This window comes from Archocentrus centrarchus, chromosome 8 (genome assembly GCF_007364275.1).
Source record: "Archocentrus centrarchus isolate MPI-CPG fArcCen1 chromosome 8, fArcCen1, whole genome shotgun sequence".
Lineage (NCBI taxonomy): Eukaryota > Metazoa > Chordata > Actinopteri > Cichliformes > Cichlidae > Archocentrus > Archocentrus centrarchus.
The window spans coordinates 10276673-10293871 of record NC_044353.1 but is presented as its reverse complement, the minus strand read 5'-3'; the positions used below and the strand labels follow the sequence as shown (position 1 = coordinate 10293871).

The window sequence follows — 17199 nt, the reverse complement described above, 5'->3', positions numbered from 1 at the left end:
GGGTTAGTCTATTTAAATTCACACTGAAGGCAATGTTACTCACCACTGGAGAGTAAAAGGAAGCAGGAAGGATAGGATTTATGGAAAAGTGGAACAGATAAAACTAGCCAGGAAAAAAAAAAAAAGACGTACTACAAGGGAACTGTGGACGATGGGGCAAACAAACAAAGAGAGGAGATCGGATGTGATCCCGTCTGTGGACGAAAATGAATGGGAGACTCCATGCAATATCTTGTGTAGGCCTATTTAAGTCATCGTTTTCTTGCTGAGAGTTTCTAAGAGCTTTTAATTCAAATTGAAAGAGAACCTGCTTATTTCCAACTCTATAGGTTTATTCTGGGACTCCGGAGAGTAGCTTTGTATTAGTCACAGTTCATGTTGAAGTTCCTCAGTTCATCCTCTGTGTAAAACACGACTTTTAGCCTCTCTCCATTTATCTGAATTTCTGCTGAGTGGCTGCCCCACACAAAACAAAAGTTTAAACAGCAGGCAGGAGGGGCTGCCGTGCATTTTTGGATAGCTGCTGTCATTGACATCCTGCAGAGCCAAGTGTATTAAAAAAAACACTGAGACAAGCATTTGAAATATTGGCAACATTTAATGTGATCATCCACCAGTGACCACCTTTATTCTTCAGCACAGTCTGAACTCTCTGAGGCAGCTTTCTTCTCATTTCTTTGTCTTCAGGAATAGTTCTCCTGGCTTCTTGAAGGACATTCAAAGCTCTTATTTGGATGTTTCTTCCTTTTGTTCTGTTCTGTCAAGCTGATCCCACACTGCTTCAGTGATGTTGAGGTCCAGGCTCTGGGGAGGCCAATCCATGACTGATAATATACTACGCCAGAGCCTCCATGTTTTACAGATGGCTGTGGACACTCACTATTATATCGCTCTCTGACCTCCACCATGCATACTGAAGATGATTTAAACCATAATTTTCAAGTTTGGATTCACCACTCCATCAGACCTGCTGCTGATTTTCAGTCCAGTTTGTGTGTAATTGCCATATCTCAACTTTGAATGTTCTCCAAGAAGCCTGGAGAACTATTCCTGAAGACTACATAAAGAAATGACAAGACAGTTGCCTAAGACGGTTCATACTATGTTGAAGCGTAAAGGTGGTCATACCAAATATTTTTGCCATATATACTGTATTTCTGTGTTTGCACATACTTCAATAAATCACTGCTCCCGTTTCTCCTTTTCATAGAAAGATATAAAGAAACTTATGAGTTCCCAAATGCATTAGGGGAAGCTGTTAAGTGCAATACTTTTAACCAATAACTACCTGCCACCACCCTCTACTGAAATGAGGCTCAGCCTTCTTGACCATGCCTAGATGTCAAAATGCAATGAGCTGCTGCCATGTGATTGGCTGATTATTAACATTAATAAGCAGCTGAACAAGTGTACCTAATGAAGTGACCACAAATGAATGCATGAGAGAAAATAAGGAAAAGCCTATTAATAGGGCCACTTAATTGGCTCTCGGGGAGTGATCAGGATTTTTGAGCCTTTCTCCAATTTTTTTAACCAGTACATAACACTGCAGTGTTTGCCAATAATGCACAAGAAAGGTAGGTAGGCTGAGCCTTCACTCCAAAATACGGTGGAGGCAGTTAGTTACTGGTTAAAAGTACTGCACTTATCAACTTACTTGTCTTGCATGTGGGAATTAAATGGGGGTGACAAAAGTCATAATGTGTACTCAGATGTTTAAAATCAACCTATCAACCTATATGTAACATACACAATAACACACAGTGAGAGAAAGTCTGTTCAGCTTCATCAGTGTCACGTTTGATCAGCATCTGATGAAGCATGTTTACTTATTCCTTACATACATAAAAATCAAAATAGCCTGATTTTAACTGATATTTTAAATACATAAAAGTGTTACAATGTATAAACATTCTTTAGGAAAAACAGTGTCAAAGTGAAGCATATTTTAATAGAAACACCAAATGAAAATGTACTTACATTTCTTTTTACTCACTGCATTTAAGTTCTATTTAAACACAAACAGAGCTGCAGATAAGTACTGGGGTGCAATATGTTAAGCGAAGATTTTAAAGTACAACTTCAATTTTCACAGTACACTGAACTTGAACACTGGCAGCACAAGCCAGCAAGAATATAATCCCTCAACAGTTCACATAATAGCAAAAACTCCAACCTGTCATAGTGTTTGATTCACACAACGTCAACTGTCCAGATGAATCAGACACACACACACACACACACACACACACACACACACACACACACACACACACACACACACACACACACAACTCTTAAGAGTGTAAAGACTGTTTTTTCCAGTGCCATCACTTCTCCCAGCCTTTGCCTCCTGGCTGTGTGGGCAACCTGAGCCCCACTAGATTGGCGACCTCTTCTGGGCTGCGCTCTCCCTTGCCGTGGTAAAAATTGTGCAGGGCCAGGTGGTTTCTGGTGGAAGCCAGCAAACACAGGTATGTGTGTGAGGCATGATGTGCCTCCTGCTGGGCACGGCAGTACCTTTCTCCCGTTACCTGTGAAAAACAACAGTTCATCAAACCACAACATAATAAAGTAACACTAATAGAGGGTGGCAGATAAACTTTTCCTCTAGTTTTGTTTTTTGGAACAGAAAACAGCCTAACACTGATGAAAAAATTTAGAAGACAACCCTGGAATTACATGCAGCAATAGTTGCTTTTCATAAACAAGCATGCCTTTTTTCCCCCTTCTATTCACAAATTCTAACAGCTGCATGGACAGCAAGCATTTGGTTCAATCCCTACAGAGGAGCAGACATACATTGTAATGCCTCGGGATGCGTTCAAACCAGGAAAAATGCAAACCGACAAACAAGAGTTCCTCCCAGCTGTTTTGCTTCAGTGACTGCACATGCATTCAACCTCCCCCGTGAGCCACGCTCACCCAAGCATTAATAATACACAGTTTATGCCTATATGCCCAAACAGATACAACCAGAGCCACTCACACTGACTTAATATCCTCTAGACAGACTAATGAAGCGATCTGTTTCAGCAGCTTTGGATCCAATTAACTCAAACATAAAATCATGTGCTTATCAGATCATTTTTACTCACACACACATATACATATATATATATATATATATATATACACACACACACACACACACACACACACACACACACACACACACACACACACAACTGACGGTTTTCCATATAATGAATAAAGGTTATAATTTGCGTCCATAACCATCAACGACGGCAATTTTAAAGCGGCACCTTAAGCTAATTAGCTGCTCGCTAATGTTTGCATGCCCTTCTGCTTCAGTCACCTTGATCTGACTTTAATCTTGTGCCAGGTAGACAGCAGCTACTTATCGGTGTCAAGCTGGCCAGCCTGTCTATTAGTAAACAAAACGGCTTAAATTATTTCCTCTTAAAGCCAAAAACCGTTGTCATTCAGGAGTTATCGGGCTGGCCAACATCAGACGTGCAGCAGTAGTTAGCAGCTAAGCTAACGTTAGCTTTCACGCAGTTACTGGCATAATTACCTTATTCTTGCGGAACTGGTCCATGACATAGCTATAAGCCAGTGACTTTTTATAACTCGGTCCCTGGATGGCACGCAGTTCTTTCAGGATCCCGCGACACACTCGCAGCGGCGACGATAGCGACGCCATCTCTGCCCCGTGCTACCTGCAGCCAGGCACACTCAATCCACCTCCGCACAGTCGATCTGTAACTGTCGACCACAAGGCGGCGATAAAGTTGCACCAGTTCTTTCAAGTTGACTGCGTGACTGTTGCTTCCTCAGCACTGACTTTCCCCTGCAACAGTAAAAGGTAACTTGGACTGAATTTAAAATGTGCATGTTGTTAATGTCGTGCTTGCTATGATCACCTGCATATATAGGTATGCAAACAGTATGTATGTATGTGTGTATTTATCACACTAATTTCACCTCTCCGTGCTCAGTGGTTTATGGTCCGTCTTTTTTTTTTTTTTTTTTTTTTTAGCCCAGAGAATGTTCAGAGTCACCAATTCACATCTAATGTTATCTGTCTCGTTTTAAAAAGCGTTGTAAATGCTAAGCACCAGTTGCTCCACTGAAGCTCTGAAGCCTCCCGTGGTTTTCTTCAGCAGCTTTCCAGGATAAATATAGAGTTCACTGTTTTATTGTGTTTCCACAGATGTCTGAAACTCTCTAAAAGGTCATTACAGATCTGTCCTGGTGCTGCCTGCTTTGATATGTCCACCCAAGTCCGGCCTATAGACGGGAAAGCTGTGATAACTGCTTGTCCTCTGCCACATTTTGAGCCTCATTCACATGGATTCCACCTTCAGCTTCATTGTGAGGTAATTATTCATCTATAATTTGGTAATATGAAGGAGAAGCCATTTAATTTTCAGTGTATAATGGGGTGTGTAGACTGTGGAGGCTTCCTCACACAGGGATGCTTTCAGAGAAAAGCAAAGCTCAGGCCCTTAAATTTGATCTGTAAGACTGAGCACTGAACTGTTTTGTAAGTGGATTACAGTAATACCGTGCCATTGGGAGGCACGCTGCAAAATTGAGGCAGAGAATGTGTCCTCACAGGTTCAAACTTCAAACATTTGGATGACCTGAAGTCAGGTCATGGGTCCTCCCGCTGCATGTTCCCATGATGTTCCCAGTGTTTCCAGTTAGCTTGAGCTTGTGTATTGATGATTGACTCTAGGGGGAGCCAGTCTCTTATCAGTTTCACACACCGGTTTGGTTCCTCGACATTTGTTGGAAGGCACCCCACTCCTCCTCCACCTCCCCATCTCTCTCTCTCTCTCTCTCTCTCTCTCTCACTCTCACACTCTTTCAATGAATACTAATGCAGTGAGCGGGCCCACCTCCCATCCTCCCATCTTTTTGCAGGAATGGGCGGGAGAGGGGAGACAGCAATTCCAGCTCAGTATTCTTCCTCATGAGGTAGGCAGTGCTTGACTAGCAGCAACCCCAATGCCTTTTTTTTTTTTCTTCCTCCCACTGAGCAATATTTGGTGATACTCTGCGTTGCCACTGCAACAATGTCTAACCTGTGTGAGTGCCGTGTGATTTCTGACCAGAGTTGAGAGAAAGAGGGAAGGACATCTGTTCCTGCTTTTTGTCATCTGGATGGGAAGTCTTTTTTGGGAGGAGAGAAAGAAGAAAGCAGAAGGCAGCCGGGGAAGGGGAACAACTGGCAACAGCCAATCCCCCCTTCCACATATAGACTGGAGACAACGGAGGCCACTGGAGTATTTGCTTTTATCTTTCGTTTTTTGTTCTTTTTTTTCCTCATCGCGCTGCTGGGAGGTGCTTTACCTTTTCATTTGCTTGCTCTCTCGGTCCTCTGTCTTCTTATCTATTTCGCCATTTACCTGGTCAACAATTTCTTCTATTTATGAGCCAGACAAGGAGGGAGAGAGAGGCAGAGAGACAGAGAAAAAGAGAAAGAGGACGGGGATCTTTTTTCCCCCCTTTTATCCTCTTTTTTCCCCCCTCTCATTCATTCATTCTTCCTTCCCTTTCCATTGCTATCACTTCCAGCCTTTTCTATCCCTGTGCAGCCCACGCTTCCTCCTCCCTCCACCTCCCCCCTCTTCCCCCCTCCGCCACTCCAGCCACTGTCCACCCGTAACTTTGGCTACTTTTTGACTCCACCTGCTCTTTTTTTATTTCCTCGCTTTTAACAGCTCTAATAGAGTCATTTTAATTGGCTTGCTTGTCTTTTCTATTTATGCTTTTTTCACTTTTGTACCTTTTCCTATTTTCCCCCCTTTCTCTTTTTTCCTCCCACCATCCTATGCATCTTTTTTGGCCGATTCTTAATTCTAACCATAGGTAGGTCTATTTAGTGTTTAGTGTCTGTCTCAAAGTCTTTGTTTCTTTTCCGTGTGTGCGAGGTGGTTTTGTGTGTGGTGCACACCTTGACATGCACACAAATGCAGACACATACATGCACAGACACACACACACACACATGCTCGCTGGCCTCCGATCTAGCTTTGGTATGGCTCCCCTCCCATCCAGCTCTCAGCTGATTCTTGCCTCATGCCATGTCCTCCCTACGTCACCCCCCCCCACCCCCTCCATCTGTGTTTTCAGACTTGTGTTTTTTTTTCTTTTTGTTCTCCTCAATCAGGACCACAGTGACTCATCAAGCAAACACCTTCTCCGGTCGTCATCACGGAGGCACGTTTTGACCGTCTTGTCATTTTCATGTTGTTGCACAAAAAGTCCGTTCTTCCATTAAAACATCAGAAATGCCCCCGTTTTATTCCACACACACACACACACACACACACACACACACACACACACACACACACACACACACACACCCTCACCCTCACCCTCACACGCTCACACGATTGTTCCTTCTTTTTTTAGCAGTTGTGCACATTGACAGACATCCAAACTCCACATCTGTTCAGTAGAGGAAATGCACACTAGCAAACCGAGTTTGCTGGCTTCATGTGTATCAGCTGAAGGTCAAACTGAGCAACCTGAGCCTAATTCAAGAGCGACAAATGCACTGTTGTTTCAAAGTATAATTCAAAGCCGGCACTTGTCCATTCTGTCGGGGTGTCATCTGTGTTTATACAGTGCTCTGCCTCCTTCTTTGCTGCCCTCTTTTCTTCTCTCCTCCCTCTCTCTCTCTCTCTCTCTCTCTCTCTCTCTCCCCCCCCCTCTCCCTGTCTCATATCTTTCTGAACTGACTCTCATTTCTGCAGACAGACACACACAAGCACTCAAAGAGAATGGACTAAAAAAACTGGCGTTATCACCCAGAGGATATTTTCCCTTTTTTTTTCCTCCACCATAATTTTCACTTTTTTTCCCACTCACCTGGCTTCATGCACCTCTCTGTACATCCTTTTTTTTTTTTGCTCCATCACTCCCACCCTCTCTGAATTGATCCGTCTATTGATTTATATGTTGTTCTGTGTTGTTTTTTCATTTGCTGTCTAAAAAAATAATATATATAAATATATTTACTTCCTGCCACTCACACCTCATAGACTTGCTTGCATCAGAGATGATTTGCTAGTTATTTTGCACTGTGAAGATGCAGTTTTACAACTGACTATTTGCAATTAAAGGCAGATTTTTCAGAAGTGAGTTTTAAAAAAATGTGATATAATAGAAGATATGAGGCTTAAAAGTACTATGCTAACTGAAAAGTGACTGAATAATTTGTGTGTGTGTGTGTGCCTGTGTGTGGTGTGTGAGCTACAGAGAGGCACAGCAATAGACAGATGCATAGCAAAGTAAAGAAAGCCACATAACTCATTTCCTTGTCCATCTCCTATTTTTTTTGTATTTCCATTTTTGTCCTGAAGGAGATTTAATGCGGCTCCTCTTCATTACACGAAGATGATGGGAAGTAGGACTTTCGAGCAACCGTGATAAAGGCGCTCTGGATATAGATGTTTTCCTGTGGAATTACCCTTTAAATCCTGGATTAGATTCCAAATGACCAAAAAAAAAATAATTAACAGTTATCAAAAACTGCTCTAAATTCTGGACATTTTTTGACCCCCTTTTTTTTTAATGGACTGAAGCTGATTTCAGTATTTCTTTTTCAACTATTGAATCCTAATGGGATTTCACTATCGCGGATTAAAGACTCAAGTGACGTCTTTGTCAATTAGCCAATGTAATAGCTGTGATTTTTACAATTTCTCCATCCTACCAAATCAAATTTAATATTTCTCAGTGTTAAGGGTTAAATAGGTGAGTACAGTCCTTTGAATCCACCAATGCTATTGCTGTTGCATGTCCTGGATGATTATGAATGGATGTAGATATTCATGTAAATTTTTTTTTTTTTTTGTCAATGACCCAGTGTGTGTGTGTGTGTGTGTGTGTGTGTGTGTGTGTGTGGGCGTGTGTGTGTGCAGACTTGTCATGGATGTGTCTGTGCACTGTGAGGTTTAGGCAGAATTTAAATGGATACTGGCAGATTATCAGAGATCAGTCATTTTCCTCACATTTCACCACCATTTATCTTTTGTGGTATTCACCTTTAAATCTGTTTATGATCTTTTTTTTTTATGTAAAATAAAATCCCTTGATGCAGAGTGCAGGATAATGTCAAAATAATAAAAAGAAAAACTTTACTTGTTGAAATAATCTCCTACCTTTCACCCTGGGTTTTGCACCGGCACTCTCCTGCCTATCAAATCTGGTCGGTGCTGCTTCACGCTCTTCTTTAAAACAGTGTGTGTTAGTGTGAGAGGAATATATACGTAGATCAATAAAGTAATCTACCTGAAGAGATGGACTGCGCTGGCCTTTTTTTTCCCGCGAAATTATTTTTATCTGCTGTTACTCCAGAGAAATGCTTCACAGAGGGAGAATGACAGTAAATCTCATATCGTAGAGGATAGTGCCGGAATAAAATTGGACTCTTTGTCTGCATCAAAATGCACATTCACACTCACTCTCTCCGTCTCACACACACATCCAGAGACTTTGCCCATTTATCCATTCTAAGTGCAACACCATTTGACCCCTTTTCTCTGATTAACTTTCCTCTCATTTGGCTGGCAGAGGTTTGGATTTATTCCATATGTGTGAATGTATGTGTGTGCACCGTGCTCAGGTACGAAGGTTACAGTTTTGTACCTGTGACACCCACCTGGGACTATTACCTATTCTGCTTAGTGCCCCTGGAACACATGTGACCTCTGTAGCCTATCTACAGATGGGCACTTAAGCTCAGGTAGTCTGTCAAAGCTGTCACAGCCACCACGCTGCAAAATGGACGTCTCTGGTGCAAAGCTGTGCCTCTGACATGAGGCTCACTGCTGTCATTTTTACTGTAACGACCACCAAAACAGTGTTTAGAAACACGGTGAAACACACTTTGAGCTGCACTGGTATTGGCTTGGCAACCTGCGGTTCAGGAAAGCAGAGGCAAAATGGAAGATGATGTGAATGTTATGTACCACTTAACTGGAAAGTGGCAGTTAAAAACAGCTGATTTGAGCGGCATTCACAGAGGGATCGCAGAGTATAACTGGATGGTAGATTGAGCAAATTAGCAGCTTGGTCCACGGTTACAGCTGAGCATCCCTTCTACTCAAATATTTTTCTTCTGGTCTGTAGTGCGTTTCATCCATCCAGACTGTTCTGGTGCCACTTTGGAGATATCTGCTGTAGTGACATCTGCCTTCTCTTGAATACAGTGGAACTAAATGGCACTCGCCATTTCAAGAAAAGAAGCCACTAGCTAACATTACATCTCAGCCAAGCGGGACACCATTAATGTTTTGTTTCATAAGCAGCACAAGATTCATGCCACGTGTAGATGGGGCGCTTTCTTCTCCATAGTGATGATGGTTACTGGATGTTGACAGTGGAAAGACTTCAAAATAGGTCCCACATGGGATAGATTGGAACATGCTTTGTGGATTCTTTTGTCATGATTAGTGCTTAGTTTTTCTAATGTAATTTCCCTCACTTAGTCTCAGTATATTCAAGAGAAGGTAAAACTAGGCAGCTTACACCAGAACAATCTAGATGAGTAAATAGCACTAAAGGTTAGATGAAAAATGCATACATTAGATTTTTGCGGTGAGATGTCCTTTTTAAGTGTTCTCCAGAAAATCCTCATTCATTGTCGCCAATTTTACTCGTTGCCAGAACAGGTGTGTCTTAATGGTTGGGATTTTTCAAGTATGCTGTCAAATTTTAGTGTCTGAAAATGTTTGATGCCACAGGATCTATGTGAGAAAGAAGTCTGCAAAACATCTTGAATCAGAGCTTAAGAGATTTCATAGGCAGCGTGTTTGCAGTCATCATTTATAAACAGGCCGGGAGAGGAGACAGCAGGGGCTAAGGAGATTCATAATCCTATCCCCTCTTCCCACTGATTCTCTCTCTGTCTGTCTCTCTCCCCCATGTGCTACTTAATGAGACAACAATACAACTCCTGCGTCTGGCTCTGAGCATCCTGCATCTGCCTTAACGAAGCCAGCAATAACGCTATTAGATACATTGCATTCAGCTGACTTCTGCTGTGTGCCATCTAGGGATTACAGTATCCCGGAGCACCGCTGCATGTTACGGTGTGCTTCAGAAGTCAGACCTGAAATGTGCAAAGATGATTTTGGCTCTGTGTGTTACAAGAGAAAACAAACGCGAGTGTGAGCCTGCAGTACGGCCCTCGTCCATCTCCTTGGTATAAATGAGGGTATCAGTCTGCGGAGCTCCATCTGAAGCTCGTAACGTTCTGCAGCGTGTGTGTCTGAATCAAGCTCAGCCATTGGAGAGCAAGCGGGAAGACTATGTGGGACGACTTAAAAAGTACATCTCAATTTTATTGGCAGTATATTCACTTCAAGGGAGCGGAATATGGGTCATGATCTGATATAAAAAGGCTACTCAATAATTCATCGGGGCTGATTAAGAGGACTTGTATCAACACAGACACTGTCCACGAGAAGGGGTGTACACAAAGTGCTCAGAAGAGCATTTAGGCAACTTTGCAGGATTAGTATAAGCTCAGAAACAAGCTAAAAAAAGAGAGAGAGGTTCACGTGTAGACCTCCTTTGATGTTTTAATCTGCTATACATCCACCCTTATGTGGCACACGTGCATGTGATGAGTGTGTTTAACAGTGAGTGTACATGTCAGAGTTTGTGCGAGGCCCATCAATCTATTAAATATGAAAAGTACAATCTGTTACCCCGCAGAGACTGCTTCATTATTCATCAACATATTCCAATTAATCATTTATTTACCTAAAGTATGGCTCACACTCCCCACTCCCACCCTGCAATCTAGACTCTCATATGGACTCCTGATGTATGTGTTATGTATAACAGGATTAATAGGAGCTGTTTGTTATTCTTGTGATGCAGCACATAGTGTAGTTTGAAGGTGTTTTAGGGATGAAGGCAAAGGCAATTTTTGTACTACAGAACATTTGGAGGAAATATTTGATTTATCATTTTAGGCTGGGCTCTCCTCAGATCAGACTGTTGCATCTTTTGAAGAAACACACACGGTTTGCTAAAGTGAGCTGTGAGATGCATTTCAACAGATTTCATTCTTAATGGCAAAGCAGAGATTTATAATCAGATAACCATATCAAATGGCAGTTCTTACCATTTAAATTAGCCTCTTTTAATCAGATTTACTGAGGGGAGCAGGTCAGAGGTTGCCCAAGCGTAGCATGGCTTTATTAGAGTCTAACTGACTGTGACCTGCTTCTAACCCGCTGTCCTCCCTTTTCCCCTTTGCAATAACAGACTGGCAGTCGTCAGGAAAACAAGCGGCTCCAAACATCTTTCCAGAGGAACAGAAGTGAAGCTGCTCCTGTGGAGTACAATTACCTCGAAATTGCTGCTTTACCCCCTTGACCTGACGAGGATTTTACCTAAAACCGCTGTGAGTTCCTGGTGCCAACTCCTTGTCCGCAATCACCACTGAAGGGATTAGGATGTGGAGGGGAGATAAACGCTCAGCAGCAGTGCCTGGTTTTTAATCTCACCTTTCCATTCATGAACATCTGTATTTACTACAACAAACCCCACACACCTAATGAGGTGTCCTGGTAGAGAGTAAAGCACATTTGTTTGATTAAGCGCAGCTGGTTAACGCAAGCAAAAACCTGTTGGTAGAACGACACCTGAAAATAATAAAAAAGGGCTACTTTATTGTTTGTTTGTGAGTTAATTAAACTCATCTTTCTGTTAAGTTGGTTATCCTGTTTCTTCTGGTACGAGGTGCTGATTTAGACAGTTTTGATGTGAGTTGCCCAGGTTTTCCTGAATATAATGGAATCAAATGGCACTCGCCTCATGGTGCCTGTAGGGCCACAGAAATGCAAACGCAACAGCCACATCTCTTTTTTTCCGAAATCACAACATCTACAAACTTGGTTGTGAGCAGCTTCACCTGCTGAACGCATCACACTGCAGAAAGAAGCACTACCACACACTCTACCTGTGACTGGAGGCCCGTGCTTGTGACAGCGCGACAGGATGTAAACATGAACGGCATCCCTCCTCAGCTGAGCTGTAATATCAGCCAGCTGCACTCCTCCTTTGGTTGGCGGATGTAGATAGATATTAGGATGCAAAGAAAGTTCATACATTAAATTTTTCACAATGAAGTTGGTGGATTTTTTTTTTCTTTTTAGAGTAAGTGGGTCATGATTTCTGGACTAGACCTTATTGTGGAGTTGCTGCTGAATTATCCTCAGGAGAAAGCAGACATCTCTACAGATGGCATCTCTAAAACTGGGCAGCTCACACCAAAACAATCTAGATAGATAAATGATATTGTAATAGAACTGACAAATATGTAAACTCGATTGTGGGGCGAATGTCCTTTTAATGTGGTGTTCCCTTTTGTGCACGAGAAAAGGTTTCTGTGCTCTTCAGATCTTATTTAGTTTAATTTAATTGTGCCCTGTTTTCCACAGGGATCATATTTGTAATCATTTCCTGTCACTTCCTATTCTATTACAATTTTTCAACTGCTCTGCATTATTATAGCATGGTGTGAGAGGCACAATGATCACTAGAAACCCTCGAGGGGAGACTGTCATCACCTTCGGGGACAAGCCACAGTGTTTATGTACAGTCTCCAGTCTCCAAGAACTCAGAAATTAGGACCTTTTTAAAACAGTGGCTGCTCACGGTCAATAATGATATTGTATTTTCTCTCATGTTGACTTTAGTTCAGCCTCCCTCAGTCTGAGGCTATGAGAGGGAGAGAGGAGTCCCAGGCCGCACCATCATGCTGCTTCTGAGATGCTGGGATGAGACTTTGGCTGGCAAAACACAAGGTAAGACAATATTGATGCATGTGGCCTCTTTACCGCCGGAGCTGTTCTCAGTTTTCTCGTGTCATCCCTGTAGAGCACCTCCGAAACAACCCATCTTATCTCGACTGTGTGTGTTTGTGTGTCTGCATGCGTCCTAACGCTGAATGATGGATGTTCTTAAACTTCTGAAGTGTTTTTTTTTTTGCTTTGTATCTTATGCCAGGTGTGCTTGTGGGTCAGGGTAATGGTTCAAGGTGGAGCTTACAGATGAATGGTTTAATCCTTGGTTTTTAGCACAGTGTGCACTTTGATCAATGGCATGCTTCGGCCTCGTTCACATGACTCCACAGGCATTGATCAGCCAATTAAAGGATTTGTTGAATGAGAGTTTTTTTGTGTGTGGCAGGAATGTGCGACCATTTCCTCATCAGCTGTGTTTGTGCGCTGCTCTGCTTTGTGTGGACGACAGAGAGAAAGTGTGTTTAGTTTGATAAGATAAAAAGAAGGCAGAATTTTTCCTCTGACTCAGGACCAAATTACACAGAGCAAATGTTTTTGCCACATGGGCCAATGAGAGGTCATTATCATATCAGAGGATTTCATCATTTTCTCATCCAGTGCTCCTCAGTGCTAACCTTAACTCTCCCCTTTCTTCTTTCACATCTCATAGTTAATCAGCTATGACGTTAGGAGACTGAGCCTTGGTGCAGATTTGGTCTCACTTTTTTCCTCTTGTTTTTTGTGATTGGAGTCAGTGGTTTGCCGTGGGGGGTGATGGACTACGTGCACCATGACACAGGCGCTCCTCTACAACTTTAACCTGCTGCCTTTTAGCCAGCAGTAGAGCAACAGAGTGGCTTTGTAATGAAGAGCTTTTGCCTCGGCCGTTTACCGTAAAGTCACATATCTGATTTGGCCGATGCCACATGGATAATTAACAGCGATGATGCATCTAATTAACAACAACGCCCCGCTGTTTCTGACTGAACAAAACGTAGCATTCACACGTACAGTTGGAGATTATTAGTCTGCTGGGCTTTATTATTCAAGCCCTGCGAGCTTCCTGCTCTTACATAAACTGTTTAGAAAAAAGCTCTGGCTGGAATAATGGCCTAAAAGAGGACATATTAGAATAATAATGTCTCATGAGTTTTTTAAAAGCTTTATCTCCAACCTTTGTGTACCTAACCTAAATGGGATTCTGGCCCCTCGTTATATCAGCACCGCTCAGCACCCCTAATTAAGTGCTGCATGGCTTTTAAATCATTTTTCAGTCAAATCTAGTTAACAACAGACTTTTATTTAGACTCTGAGAACCCGTGTCATTATCCATACTCAGTGCACATGATGAAATAAATTAAAGCCACAATCTTTGATGTGTGAAACAGAATTTGGACATTTTTAGGGCCAGCTTTCTTCTCTGTCTGCTAATCTGCAGCATGCACTTAAAGGCAGATTTCTGTGTTGAGGTGTAACAGTATGATAAATCTAACGTGCCTTTCTCCTGTGATCCTGGTGTTGCAGTCTTTTGCTGAATAGACCAGTATACTTATGTGTATTTTTTATTTTTATTTTACCTCTGAATGTGTCTTTTCTAAATTGGAGCAAATTCAGGAGCTGGGGAGTTAGGAAGCTTCTGATGAAGAAAAGGACTCATAAAAAGAAACAATAGGGAGGAATGCTGTTTTGGTAGTTGTTTCTGGGGACGTGGAGTAGAAGATAGAAAGAGCGCAGCTGTTTGTTTTTTGTTTTTTTTTTCCAGGAAGACAATGATATCTGATGGGCCTGTGCTCCTGTCTATTTTGTTTTTTCACCTCATGTGAAATTACACAGCAGTGCGTGTGGGCATCTCATTACATCAACAGCTCACACTGGCACATTTCTCTTTGTAATGAACGCCGATCATATTGTTAGTTTAAAGCATTGCTGATGTTCGGTTGGCTTGTAAGCTACAGCAGCCCAGTCATGCAGGTTGAATGTCTCAGGTGGTTAGCTGCCTCAGAGTAATACGATGCTACATATATTACCATTAATTAAATTTTGACTGCAAGATCACATACATGCTTGACCTTAAAAAGCAGCTAAGATCCACGTGGTGGAATCGATTGCCTTGTGAAACAGCAGATCAATGCGACTTCACTCATCCTTGTCTCCAGCGGTGGAGCAGTAGCATAAGTCACCTGGTAAACGGCCTGCAGATCCAGTCATTAGCTGCTGCACTTCCAACATTTGCTTTGGTGGCATCTGTTATTTTCTGGCACGTCCTCAGATGCTGCTGTGAGGAGGCTTCAGGTGCTGTCACTGTTTGTGCTCCAGTTTTTGGACTGAACAAGCGCTGAAACTGTTTGTCGATTTACAACATTTTAATCTGTGACAAATGATTAATTGTTTACATGATTTTCAGTGTCAAAATATACTGGTAGCAGATTCTCAGTTGTGCAGTGTAGCACTTATATAAGTGAAGATTAAATCATTTAGGCAGCTAAGTGAGAAAAACCAACAATCTGCAGACATTATCTTGTGATGGGCATGAGCAGACTTGTAGTTTTTATCAAAATAAGGTCATGGTCTATCACACCTGGCTCAGGTGAGTCGGTTGTGACTCCGAGCAAATTCAGGCCAAATCAGTAGGATGGACATTTTTTTTAGGGACCAGCTTTCTTTTGTTTTTTTTCATATCATGCAGTGTGCTCAATTATTATTTTATACTTGTATGATTTTATACCCCTTACTGGAAGCAGGGATCATTAAAGACTGTATATAGAAGATGGCTGTAGCCACTGCAACTAAAGATGTCAGCAGAACTGATACTTAAAATACCTTTTCAAATTTTTGCTTGGTAGGCAGTATATGTACCGAGGCTGCAATTCTTCCTGAACTGATGGGCAACATACACCTGTGCAGCTGCCATGACTCAATGATAAGAAAGGCAGTAAAAGTCGAACATAGAAAATGTTGCTTACCTGAAATATATGTTGCCATTTTTTTTAGATAGCTAGCATTGCTAGCTATCTAAAAAAAAAAAGCTGCTCTGCAGCAATCCTAACATTTCAGTTTTTGTCCTGTCAACAAAATATGTTGACATTTTTATTTTTAAAAAGGCTTGTCATCACTATGTCAGTGATTTAAAATGACGTTTTTGCCAAATTTTTAAATCAAATGTGATCATATTTAGAAGAGATGCTAGCAGGTCATGCTAATACTGCTAGCTAGTATGGTTAGCAGGATGCTTCCTGCTTTATTTTGATATTATGTCTAGTTTAAAAAAAAAGTCTTAAAACAAAAGAAAAAGTGAACAGCTGACATCTGAGCGTGTTTTTAGTACAAACGCTAAACATGACGAATGAATGATAGTTTATTGATCCCACAATGGGAAAATTACAGAATTACAATGAGCAGCTTCTCATTGTTTTAAGCAGCTTCCACTTTTTCATTTGTCTGTTTAGTCATTTTACACTTTTGTTCTTCCATTTCAAAATTGTTTGACTATTTGTATTAATAATATGCTGTAATTCTGCCTTTATTTATACATACTGTGTACATATGTGTATAAATTTCCTCAACTTTTGACCACAAATGTGTACAGCCGTGCGCCGACTTGCTGTTTTCTGGTGTCACCCAGAGGTTGTGTTGTGGGAGCGTGTGAATGATTTGTTTTGGTGCGTGAATGCCACAGGTCAGCATTTTTATGCAGCCGTGATCGACAGAAAACACTTGTGCTCGTGCTTCGAGGAGTGACAGTGCAGAGTGTTGGAGTGTTTTCGCCATATAGATGGGAAAGGATGATTATAGCTGAATGATAAACCATGTATTTCTATGCTGTAGGTTGACAGCACAGTGAGATGGCCAAATTCATACATTTCAGGGGTTTAAAACATGTAATCACTGAATCTGGGTTTTACATGACTTTATACTTGGAGTTACCCCTGGTTTAAAGGCAATCGCTTAAGACCTGACTTTAATTTGGAATAATAACACCTGTGTCCCACTGTGTGATGAATCTGATACTAAGAGATTTGATTAATGTGCTGTTGTACAGGAGCTGTGACTAAGTAACGCTATTTAAACAATTTTTTCTTTCTCGCAGCTCCACTAAGCAGTGTTTTTCTTTCCCATTTATGAAAGCTGTGCCAGACAATAAATCAGTGTATACCAGAAAAAAGAGATTGCTTTCCCTAGTGCAGGAGAGAGCTATATGCCCCTTGCTGTGAGACTGGATGGAGGTGCATCATCATCATCATCTAAACTGCACACAAACACACACACACACACACAAAATCTCTAAAAGCCTGTTTGCGATGTTGCAAAGATGAAATGGTCAAGCACAGGCAGTGACCCTCAACCATACCTGAATGCACTCGCTTCTGCAAGTTGAACCCGAATGCACAGCGCTGTCTCGCAGCCCTGCTGCTGT

General features: G+C 41.8%; 2 protein-coding genes across 2 annotated transcripts in view; one reads left to right on the top strand and one right to left on the bottom strand.

Moving 5' to 3' along the window:
* Positions 1-1774: 1774 nt before the first annotated feature.
* fmc1 (formation of mitochondrial complex V assembly factor 1) lies at positions 1775-3720 on the bottom strand. The gene is made up of 2 exons (XM_030735718.1): positions 3539-3720; positions 1775-2534 (listed from the first exon to the last, which is right to left on the bottom strand). Exons 1-2 carry the CDS (start codon positions 3665-3667, stop codon positions 2331-2333), a joined length of 333 nt encoding a protein of 110 aa, XP_030591578.1. The 5' UTR covers positions 3668-3720; the 3' UTR covers positions 1775-2330.
* Positions 3721-11330: 7610 nt separating this feature from the next.
* Positions 11331-17199, top strand: part of grin2ba (glutamate receptor, ionotropic, N-methyl D-aspartate 2B, genome duplicate a) — a 130257-nt gene continuing 124388 nt past the window's right edge. The window contains exons 1-2 of the mRNA XM_030735879.1: positions 11331-11401; positions 12699-12806. Coding sequence (XP_030591739.1) covers positions 12780-12806 — 27 coding nt within the window. The 5' untranslated portion in view covers positions 11331-11401; positions 12699-12779. The remainder of the gene's footprint in view (positions 11402-12698; positions 12807-17199) is intronic.